The 11,559-nt window shown below is 43.1% G+C and overlaps 2 protein-coding genes across 2 annotated transcripts; both read right to left on the reverse strand.

Moving 5' to 3' along the window:
• Window positions 1–4,901: 4,901 nt before the first annotated feature.
• LOC123404567 (protein NRT1/ PTR FAMILY 8.3-like) lies at window positions 4,902–7,749 on the reverse strand. Its single transcript, XM_045098505.1, has 5 exons — window positions 7,556–7,749; window positions 7,220–7,474; window positions 6,747–6,849; window positions 6,436–6,653; window positions 4,902–6,323 (listed from the first exon to the last, which is right to left on the reverse strand). The coding sequence occupies exons 2-5, from the start codon at window positions 7,280–7,282 to the stop codon at window positions 5,013–5,015; spliced, it is 1,695 nt and encodes a 564-aa protein (XP_044954440.1). The 5' UTR covers window positions 7,283–7,474; window positions 7,556–7,749; the 3' UTR covers window positions 4,902–5,012.
• A 1,332-nt stretch (window positions 7,750–9,081) lies between these two features.
• On the reverse strand, window positions 9,082–10,662 carry LOC123405826. The gene is made up of 5 exons (XM_045099368.1): window positions 10,630–10,662; window positions 10,218–10,587; window positions 9,915–10,090; window positions 9,519–9,614; window positions 9,082–9,424 (listed from the first exon to the last, which is right to left on the reverse strand). Exons 1-5 carry the CDS (start codon window positions 10,660–10,662, stop codon window positions 9,089–9,091), a joined length of 1,011 nt encoding a protein of 336 aa, XP_044955303.1. The 3' UTR covers window positions 9,082–9,088.
• Window positions 10,663–11,559: the final 897 nt, after the last annotated feature.

The following is an 11,559-nucleotide window of genomic DNA, read 5'->3' on the forward strand; positions in this document are numbered from 1 at the left end:
ACAAAAATCCTGAGCATTTTTTGAATTTACAAACATTTTATTTTTTGTTCAAACTTTTATTTCCAAATTCCCAGTTTTATAAATTGCAAAAGTTTTTCGAAGTTCTAAATTATTTAAACTAAAAAATGGAACAGAAAAATGAAAATAAAAAACGAGACTAAAAACAGAGGCACGAACTGTTTTTAAGATTTTTACACCGACTTTTGTTTAAAATCGTTGACTTTTTTATTTTATGAACATTTTCTCAAAGTTTAAACATTTTTTTATATGCAAACATTTTTCAAAATTCCTGAGCAGTTTTTGAATTCTAAAAAAATGTTTTTTTGTACATTTTATTTCGAAATTCTCAGTTTCTTAAAATTGATGAAAGTTGGTTGAAGTTCTAAATTATTTAAATTAGAAAAACAAAATGGAACTGAAAATAAAAATAAAAAAACTAAACTAAAAAAACAGACGCCCACGCATGGGCCGGCTCAAATTGGTGTGTTGCATCTTTTTCCAACGCCCAGACCGCAATATAGAAGGTGCCTACATGGACCGGCCCAGTCTGGATATTTTCCTGTTTGAAACGTTTTTTATGACTTATAGGTGGCATTGGTGGATAATTTTAGTCAACTTTAAGGATAATTTGAATGACATACGAAAAAAGCACTATTTACTTTATTAGTAGGTAAAGATTTAGTGTTGTTTTCGTACGCGTCGCTCCAGTGAGGAGCCAACGTGGAGTTTAAGTTGTTATTTCTTTTTCACAGCCCCCGTGCATTGCCTTCATGTGGGCTGCGACCGCAAGTGGTTGTTTTATTCGATTGTCTGTTTTTGTTTCTCTTCTGTTTTATTTCATGTTTTTTCATTTATTTGTTTCAAATTCGCAAACACTTTATATTCATGAACTTTTTCTTTGTTTTTATTTTTTATTTTTTCTTTTAATTTTTTTTCAGCATTTTAAAATTTATGAATTTTTTCATATTTGTTTGTTGAATGTTCACCATCAAATAGGGTTGTATTTTTTTGTCTCAATTGCAAGTTCATCATCAATTTATAATTAGGTCTAACATTCTTTTGTCCTAGTTACAATGACTTGCAACTGGCCCTTGACATTTTTTTGTCTCAGTTGCAAGTCCACCATCGACTCGCAACTCGGGCCTGAATTTATTTTGTCTCATTTGCATGTCCATCCTCGACTCGTAACTAAGACCCAACATTTTTGTCCCAGTTTAAGTTTACTCTGGACTCGCAACTGGAGCACAATCTTTTTCAGTCCCAATTGCAAGTTCACCTTCGACTCGCAAGTGGGGCTCGATTTTTTTTGTCTCAATTGCAAGTTCAATCTCGTCTCGCAACTAGAGGACAATATTTTCCCCCCAGTTGATAGTCCAACCTCGACACATAACTGGGTTAACCTTTTTGTCCTAGTTACAAGCCTATCATCGAATGGCAACAGTGGCTCAATCTTTTCTTGTCTCAGTTGCAAGTTCATCATCAACTACAAGTGCGAGCCCAACATTTTTTTATCCTAGTTGTAAGTTCACACTTTGACTCATAAATGGGGCATGACCTTTTGTCATCCTAGTTGCAAATGTACCCTTGACTCGCCATGGGGTGCAAACTTTTTTATCGCAATTGCAAGTCCAACCTGGACTCGCAAGTGCGGTCTAACCTTCTGTTTGTTTCTGGACTCGCAACTAGGACCCGACCTTTCTTTTCTCCCTTTTGCAAGTCAATTCTCAACTTGCAACTAGGGCCTAACCTTTTTTGTTCCACTTTCAAGTCCATCCTCCATTCGTAACTGGGGTCCGACCTTTTTGTCCCAATTGCAATCCCATCCTCGACTCACAAATGTTGCCCGCCTTTTTTAATCACAATTGCAAGTCCATCCTTACCTTTTTGTCTCAATTGCAAGTTCACCCTCGGCTCGCAACCGGGATACGATATTTTTTGTCCTAGTTGCGGTCTCATCCTCGACTCGCAACTACATTCACGTCCTTCTTTTCGTCTCAATTGCATGTCCACCCCCGACTCACAGCCAGGGGCCGGCCTTTTTTTGTCCCAGTTGCATGTTCATCCTCCACTTACAACAAGTGTTGATCCATTTCTTGCTCCTAGTTGCAAATATAGCCTCGACACGCAAGTGGCCTGACCAATTTATGTCCCAGCTAAAAGTTCACCCTTAACTCAACTTCATGCTTGCAATGAGACCGCAATTAGGTGCAGAAGAGGGTTGTCGCCAGTTTGTAGCACCACATGTAAAAACTTTCATGATTTTTTATTTTTTTATAAAACCATGAGCATTTCCTTAAAATTATTTAATTTTCATAAAAAATAAAATTTATGTTTTTTGAATCATTATATTTTTCTTAACTTGTGGACATTAAAAAAAACATTGTTGTATCCGCTATTGATGAAGCATGAAGAAACCTTTCTGCCGTGGCAATTTTCAAATTTTTCGCAAATAAGGTGATGGCTCAAGGTTATTGGTTCCTAAGAAGAATATTATTATTAATATCAAATCCCAAACGGACATAAGGGTCGTACCAACGTATATTTTCCGGCCCACAAAACTCCCAAAATTAATAAGCAATTAATGTAGAAAATCTTATACGGATAGACTTGAGAGTGGACAGACCAACCCAGTGTCCTAGGCCCAACAGCCCGACATTTGGGTTGGGTTCAAGCTCAAGCTCAACTTTTTCATCCGAAAAAAGCCTGAAAACGGTAAATATCAATATTGTATTGGTATACCAAATAGTTTATATAAACTAAAATTAATAAAAGTAATGGAAAAGTAAATTGTTCACATGTTCCCTATTTTAGGCCGTTCGGGCTTGGTATTTTAGACCGGGCTTTCTCAAGCCCGACTTGAAACTCGGGTCAACCCATCGTACGAACATATTTAATTGTTTTCCCTTTTGAAGGAGCAACTAATTAGGAAGCAATCCTTTGGGAGCCTTCGAGCGATCGCTCTCATGCGCCGTCATTTGACGCGTTCTAACTCGTCATCATGTGTCGCATTTTGAGCGTTTTCTTCGGATTTTTATTTTTTCTATTTTTTCGCATGCGTCTTTGCTATTTTAAATTGGTTTTTTCGTGTTTCAGTTTTTCACCGTCTTTCTTAGCATTTTGACGGATTTTTTTAATATATATTTATTTGCACGTAAAACACATTTTCTACATTTTTTCTGTGAGATGCATGGTTTTACTTTTGCAGTGTCTCTTGGAAACGGAAAAAACATGTCTTTTTTCGGGAGAGACACGATTTTGTTTTCACGAAAGGCACGAACCATGCCTGTCGGAAATGGAAAAACGTGTTTTCTGTTTTTTTAGAGGCACGATTTTGCTTCCACGTCTGTGCCTCTTTAAAACGAAAAAAATGTGTTTACTGTTTTTTTTGCGAGAGGCATGGTTTTTGCTTCTGCGAGAGGCACGGTTTCTCGAAAACGGGAAAAAATTATTTTCTGTTTTTTTCCACGAAAGGCAGGTTTTGCTTCCGCGAAAGGCATAGTTTTGCCTTCGTCGTGCCTCTCGAAAAGGAAAAAAACCTTGTTTTTTTGCTTTTCTTCCTATCTCGAGAGGCCTGATTTTTTCGTTCGGTTTCTATCATTCATTTTTTTGTGTTTTTTTGTCAAAACCTATTAAATGAGATCTAGTTTTGAAGATCTCGACGCGACGAATCCAATGATGTAAACAGTTCAAGATTTGAACGCACGATTTAAACGATAAAACATTTTGAAAAAAATATGAATCTACGAAAAAAGAGAAAAATCACAGGTTGCAACAAGTGACACACATATAGTGCGCCAGTTGTTGCAACCTGGAAAGATGGAAGTGATATTTAAAAGAAGTACTCCTCAATTTGTGATTTCGTCCTTTCAGGCTCTCTCCGAGTAATGAAATGTGTTTCCTCTTTGAAAGCTCTCTCCCAGTAATGCTATGTGTTTCCTCTTTGGAGTCTATAACACCTGTTAAAGAGCAAACCATACGCGACGCGCACCCCATGATTAACTGGGTTGGCTCTCCCACCAAGTGCATGGACATGGAGAGGAAGTAAGAATGGCGGTGCTTAGGGTATAGGCAGGGTAGAGTAACTGGGTTGGCTCTCTCATTGGGTGCTAGAACGAGTAGCACACACGCTGTTCATAATTTTACACTCACTGATAGCATATTTGACACAAAAAAGAATCGTCTTAGCTCAATAACAGATAGATGTGTATATGACCACAATCAAAATTTAGAAATCACAACATACTCATAAGACAATAGGAGTAAATGAGTCACATGATAAATGAATGATTAATTAGCGACATCTTAACATTAGTTCACAAGTGGGTAGGATATGGGTATGCCGCGGGTACAAAGCTCTAGCCATACCCTACCCATGACTTAACAGGTAAAGTATAGGTACTATCCATGGGTATAAACGTAAGCCCATAATCTATCCATGCGGGTATGGTACCCGCCGGTACGGTACCATTCCCGTGGGTATAAAACTGCCATTCTTAACAGCAAGCACTTGAAGGATTTTGGCCTTGGCCAAAGAGGTACCGCTGTCACGTTTTCTTGTGTTATCATGTTGCAGGTTCTTCTCGTGCAGTGTTGTGATCCTCGTTGTATTGCATGGTACCATTATTATATGTGTATTCCAAATATGTGAATTGGGTAGGTAGTGTTGGATGAAATTAGTAGGAGACACTTGCTATAGATTGCATTTTGATTTCAGGATCTGTGCACACAAAATGCATGATGAACTGCCAGTGAGAAATTCAGAGGGAATTTCTTACATCAATTGCTTCTAAATGAAGATCAAATCGTATCCAGTTGTTATTTAAGGATGACATTCTTTAGTAGATGTAATTAATGGTTCTTGCTGCAATTTTTTTGTCTCGTTCGATGCCGCAACTCCTCTATTAATGTATAACATGTTGGCAGAATTTATAGATATAATTAATACATTTTTTGTTCAGAGGAACTGCTATACATTTTCAGCCTAGCAAAAGAAAAATATACACCTGAAAACTCTAGCCTTTGTATCTCAGTGAGAAGTAGATGAACAGCAACAGATTCAGCGCGCTGAGACCAGCCATCATCCAGAAGAAGTAATCGAGGTGGCCTACATCAAGGTCATCCGGGATCCACCCGGGTGCGCCGCCACGCCCCGTCGCCGACGCCACCACGCCGAGCACGGCGGAGTTGAGGTAGTTCCCGGCCGAGATGGCAAGCTGGGCGAGCGCCGCGCCCATGCTCTTCATGGACTCCGGGGACTCATCGTAGAAGAACTCCATGATGCCGACGCTGGTGAACACCTCGGCCACGCCGAGCACAACGTAGGACGGCGTCTGCCACATGATGTTCACGCTCCGGCCGGCTCTGACTGCCGCCAGCCGCCTCATCTCGACCGACGCTGAGTAGGCCATGGCGAGCACGGACAGTGCAAGGCCGACGCCAAGGCGCTGCAGCTGCGACAGACCCCGGTCCCTCCCGGTGGCGCGGCGCACGAGCGGCACCAGCACGAGGTCATAGACGGGGATGAAGGCTGCGACAGCGAGGATGTCGAACGTCGAGAGGGAGGCTGGCGGGACCAAGAACTTGCCGATGCGGTTGTCCATGGCCATGCCCTGCTCAACCAGGGTCGACGACATCTGAGCGGTGACCGCAAAGAAGAAGAGCAGAGACGCCCAGACGGGGAACAACTGCAGCAGCATCTTCAGCTCCTCGACCTGTGACACCGTGCATGTCCTCCATGGGTCCATCATCTCCACAGCCTTGCCCGAAGATGGTGGTACTAGAATGGCAGCCTTGTCAAGGAACCTGAACCGACTGGTATGCTTAGTGCTGAAATTGGCTCCACTCTCCTCATACAGCAGTGCTGAGCTATCATCAGGCAACTTGAGACGATAATTCCTTGCGGCCGCGATGACTACCTGTGAGACCCTCTTCAGAGGGCTCCCTCCCAGTCTCTTATACCTGTAAACATTCCTCCCGGAGACGAATACGACGAGCCCGAAGCCCATCAGCACGGTGGGGATAGCATACCCGACTCCCCACCCGACATTGTCCTGAACCCAAACAAGCACGGTAGTCGACAGAAGGCAGCCCATGTTAATCAGGAAGTAGTACCAGTTGAAAAAGGAGCCCTTGGTCAACCGCTCCACCGGGTCGGCGCTGTCGAACTGGTCTGCCCCGAGGGCCGACGTGCACGGCTTGATGCCGCCGGTCCCCAAGGCGACGAGATAGAGCCCTAGGTAGACCGTGGTGCGCTGGATTTCGCTGCTGCTGAAAGAGGGCATCAGCACCGGGAGCGACGCTGATAATGTCATGACCAACATCCCCTACCAGCACAGGAGACCTAGCATTCAGAAATGTTTTGCATTGCAGACAAGTACACATAACACATTTTTTAAGATAAGGAGAAATTCTTTATGTATTTACGGGAAAACTTACAATGGTATAGACTGAAAGGAAGACTACTATTGCCCGGTATCTCCCCCAATATGTGTCGGCCAAGAAGGCTCCAATGAGCGGCGTGAAGAAGCAACTGCCGGTCCAGGTCGACACGTTCCTGGCGGCGTCGACATTGCTCTCGTGCAGCACGCTCGTGAGGTACGTGACCAAGTTCTTCTGGATCCCGAAGAAGCAGATGCCTTCGGTGAATTCAGCACCTAATACGAATGTGATGTGCAGGAGTCAAGTGACTAGTTTGGAAGAGCCAAGCTGGGAAAACGAGGAAGATTGTGTGAACATTTTGCCAATACCTAAAATGAAGTAGCATGCCCTCCAGTTCCCTGTACTACGCCTCCTAGCAGGCTGTTTGTTGATATCAACTGTTCCATCACTTGTATGCTCTGAACCTTCATCCTGATGAACAATACCAAACAAAAGTTTCAGTCATACTAACCATTAGTTTAATATAGGAAACACCAAGAAGTAAGTGTCTGCTCTTTCAAAACACAAGTAGCAAGATGCAGGATTATGTACATTCAAATGAAAATAAAATTTTGTTCCAACGAAAACTTTAATTACAATCCTCAGCTATGCGGGGAAGTGTAGAGAACACCATGAGCTTCGACACCATTCATCTTACTCCCGAAAATTATGTTTTCGATATCCAAGTGAACAAAATTTCGAGTGGAGAATGTTTTGCTCCAACAGCTGATGATCTCTAAAAGGAAAATGACTAGCTAGAGGGATCATGCATCGTATAAATGGTAAAGAGAAGAAATGTGACCTGACGAGGCAGGTGGTGAATCAGCGGCTTCTCCTCGTCTGCTACCGCTGCCTCTGCTTCCATGTGAGCCCCAGATATGTTGGTGCTCACTTGCTCAGCAGCAATATTTTGTCAAGCAGGAGCAGTATGGTGATAGAATACAAGGATTGCGTGTGACTCAACTCCCTATACACACATCAGGTCAGCCTGGGTTGTACTATCATGAAACCTAGCGTGGAAAGCATGCGCCGTTGCTTGTTAAAGAGAAAGGTTCATCTGCAGAGAAATGTAATTTTTTTGAATAAATTCAGCAAGAACAGTTGAGAAAGAGAGAGGGAGGGAGAGATGAATACATACCTGATGGAGGAGGAGGTGTAGCGCTGAGGATGGAGCAGAAGCAGATGATGGGAGAGATTCGGAGGCCCTCTTCCTCTCCCTCCGTCACGGTTCCAGTTAATCAGCAGTTAGAGTAGTGAGTGAGCTGCCATGGTGAAGGTAGGTTGAGTTGAGGTGTCACATACAGGGCCACTCGTCTCACCAACCAACGACCCAACATAGCCCAATCAATGGTGAGGTTGCGCGTCGTCCTATCCATGAGTTTGGAAGAAAAAATAACTTCGTGCACAGGACAAACGCCCGAATTTTCGTCAGGCATATTTCCACCTAATAAGACGTAACGCCAGAATTAAAGTCCGTACATACTTTTGGTTCATACTTACACCATCCTCGGAGTACAGGTGCGGGTGACGAATTCATAAGAAATAGTACTCCCTCGTTTCATAATATAAGAGTGTTTTTATACTACCGTAGTGTCAAAAACGCTCTTATATTATGGGACAGAATACACATGATGCGACCAGAGAGAGAGAAAACAACAACACTAACACTAAAACAAGGTTCAGGCTCAGGTCCAACATCTCAACCAAACACAAAAGCCATTCTGCTAAAGCTAAAAAAAAAAGAACAAAGAAAAAAGCGATACTCGAGCCAAAGGAACTCCTGCAGTCAGGATGGGGGCACATGACGATTTTCATCAGCGATAAACAGATCAACGGACCGAAAATCGAATTGCTTGATCGCACCAGACAACCCACAAATCCAAGTTCTAGCATTGACCAAAAGATCAAAAGCAAGAAACTGAAACTAACGATACGGGCTTATTCAAAGAAACACAGAAGGCCCAGACCAAATATCATGACCGGGCACACGTCTCACGTGCCATCCATGATCCATGGTGGAGGTCGCTGTGGCTGCCGGACGCTTCTGGAAACTGAAACCTGCAGGATGCATGACGATGCACTGTAAGTTTGGTTTCGACATTAATTACCACGCTTGATATAAACACGGGAATAGCTTGGCAAATAGTTTGATGTATAGGAACTACCACGCATTTGATCAATTTCCCTTTGTTTCTCCTCAAATGGCCTTGACCAGATTTATGTGTTAACACAGAGTTTAGCCTCGTGAGAGCAAAACATGTATGACCATTCAGACACCTCAAGACTCGGCAGGGCTTTAGACTTACGCCAGGCGAGGAACAACTATGAAGCAAAAAAAGAAACATGAGGCAAAGCCACTTTGCACTTGCTAGATATCCGAGAACTACACTCTATCCCCTATCAGTTTAAGATTATTAATAAAATAGATTCAAACAACCGGCTATTTTCATAAATAGTTAAAACAATGATGAAAGCAGAGGACTAATCCTAAATTAGTTTGCATGGATCGTATAGATTTATGTGCACCACGGTAATGTGTGGCGATCAAATTGTATGGCCACCACAGTAATGTGCGGCGATCATCGTATGGCCACCAGAAATAACATAGTAATTAGTATTGGTGAATATTACAAGCCATCCTGAACTCCACCAGTAATGACATCCTTTTTTTTTACGAAACCATAATTGATATTGGATATAATGGTTTTGCAATGTTTTCATAGACTAAAGTTGACATGTAATTACAGCAGAACATGACAAACAAAGCAGTGATGACATTGCAAAAACATACTGAGACTGAAGAACGGCAAAGGAACTTTCGGTCTGAGCGAGAACATGGATCCTTGATGCTAATTTGCTGGTGAGGTACACCACACGTACTCAAGATCTTCAAAATTTTATGAATTCCCTCGTCGACTTTTCCACATTCAATGTTCACAACCTTAAGGTGAGCGCACACAAATGATTCTTTTACTGTTTCTTGTGCTCCTGTTGTTCCAATGAGTTTCTCTATAATATGGCAAATTTAGTAAGATAATAGAATATACATGAAAACTCTTTTAAAATAGAGCAACATCTTTATATAAAAAGGATCGGTGTACCTCAGTATTACATATAGTCGTGAACCACTCATTGAGAAGCAGAGTCTTTAAGTTGCCAAATATAGGGCGTCGTTCCAAATCCCAGCTGTAGATAATCTGTACAAATTGCAAATGAAGAAAAAAGAAATCTGAGGCTCTATAAGACAAAATAACTTCAGTTAATGGGAATTTTGGGTAGGCAAACATTGCACCTTGAACCCTGAAATATCATTTTTTTATCCAATTAAACCACTGTGTTATTTATTCATTACTTAGAAACATTTTCTGTAGTGAAGTTGGGAGGAGAGGCCCCTACCTAAATTCTATAAAAGGCCACGGGGAGCAACGTATATCCCATGCTAGAGCTGATGCAAGGGAGGAAAAGAGCAAAATAGAGTGCAGTACGTTCAACCATACCTTTTCAGGTTCAGCAATCAACCCCAAATTGACAGCATGAGTCAAGCCATTGAGAAGCACACCCTCATCAACAGGATACGCATGACAATCACAGCAAGGAACATCACAGTCCTCCTCCATGTTTATGTTACAGAACGTGGAATTGCAGCATCCCTTGCCAACGCGAACGTATGCTGCTACTTAAAAACGCTAGACATACAAAGAGTTACATAATGTTACACGCTGACTATGATTCTTTCTTTCTAACTAACCACTCCTTTCCTGATTTTTAAGGGGGTGGGACCCTCATTTCCCTTAATCTTCAATCAAAATCCATCTTTTTGTAAAACCTATGTAAATTTATGTATGTGTAGCATTGCTGGGCTGCTACTAGATATGGCATGTTTTCAAGGTAAGGGGCCGAGCCATGAAAATCATCAAGTTGTAGTGAGATAAGAGCCGGGGTGTAAATCCTCATGTGGGAATCATCAAGCATAGAACAAGAACCGGTGATGCACAGATACTTCAGTGATTCAGAAGGTAGGCTGCGTGCATAAGTCCAACAATGTATCATCTTCAGACCCTCTAATACCGGGCAGCCAGAGAAATTCAGAGCGGAGCATTCAAGGTTGACCCTTTCAAGCTCTATGGTCTTCAGGTGCTGGGACACGAGAGGCGCATCGAATGTCAGCGGCTATGCCTCAATTTGCACAGCTCTTACGAGGAGCTCCTTAACTTGGCACGCGAGAGCGTACTCTATCAACTGCATGGTGTTTGTGTATGTGCCCTCCGTCTCATCGTCAGGATAGGCATTGATCTCGAACTTGACAAGAGGCGAGTCTCCCCGGAGGTGGATGACCAGCTTCACCAACTTTCCAAAATGCTCACAGCGCGAGAAACTTGACCTCTCGTCCAAGATGAAGCGCAAGCTTGTTGTGCCTCTCCACAGGCGGCTAGCAATTATGGGGGGCAGGGAAAAACCAGCGGATACATGAGAGATTAGTGAAGTCCATCGATGGAAGTAGGCTCAGCAAAGTCGGGGGTCTATCTGAAGAAAAAGGAGAGCATTGCAGTTGCAGGGTCACCTGAGATTGGCTCGTGGACAAGCAGAAGCTCAGGCCACCGCCAGCTGCCGGGGAAGAACAGGATGAGCAAGACGCCTCCGGCCATCCCTCCGGTATTTATATAAACAACAAAGGGGAGAGCAGAGGATTCACCGCCGTCCGTCGATCTCCCTCAGCCAACCATTATTGCTGTGTTAATCTCCCGGAGAAAACCGACGGAGGTGAGGCCCGCACCGGTGCTAAGAGCATCTACACCTGCGTCCCCAACGGACCCTCCAATATCACTTTTTGGAAACCCGATCCATTCGCGTTTTTAAGAACCCCTTTTTCGCTATTTAGGATCAAAATTGTCTCTGACGGTTCCAGGCCGAACCCATCGCGCTGGAAATGTTCGGGGACAACATGGAAACGTTTTTTTACGCGAAACGCTGCGAAATGTGTGTGGACCCGTCCTGTGAGCGATTAGGAGCGTTTGTCCTTCTCATCGCCTTGTTTCATGCGGGAATCAATGCGAAGGCTACGCCGACGGTCATCCTTTCATTGATTCTTCACGGGCGACGCAGTGAACGCACGGCGACGCACGTCCCGTCCACTCCCGCCAC

The sequence above is a fragment of the Hordeum vulgare genome, chromosome 6H, assembly GCF_904849725.1.
Source record: "Hordeum vulgare subsp. vulgare chromosome 6H, MorexV3_pseudomolecules_assembly, whole genome shotgun sequence".
Classification (NCBI taxonomy): Eukaryota; Viridiplantae; Streptophyta; class Magnoliopsida; order Poales; family Poaceae; genus Hordeum; species Hordeum vulgare.

Bases quoted from the DNA above. Each gene is read 5' to 3' on its own strand.
- LOC123404567 (XM_045098505.1), bottom strand. From the start codon at position 7,282: ATGGAAGCAGAGGCAGCGGTAGCAGACGAGGAGAAGCCGCTGATTCAC. The intron at 6,654-6,746 runs GTATTGGCAAAA...CATTCGTATTAG, and splicing joins GGCATGCTACTTCATTTTAG to GTGCTGAATTCACCGAAGGC. The intron at 6,324-6,435 runs GTAAGTTTTCCC...CTGTGCTGGTAG, and splicing joins TCCTTTCAGTCTATACCATT to GGGATGTTGGTCATGACATT.
- LOC123405826 (XM_045099368.1), bottom strand. From the start codon at position 10,662: ATGCAGTTGATAGAGTACGCTCTCGCGTGCCAA. The intron at 10,091-10,217 runs GAAGATTAAGGG...GTTTTTAAGTAG, and splicing joins CAAAAAGATGGATTTTGATT to CAGCATACGTTCGCGTTGGC. The intron at 9,615-9,914 runs GTATGGTTGAAC...CAATTTGTACAG, and splicing joins TGATTGCTGAACCTGAAAAG to ATTATCTACAGCTGGGATTT.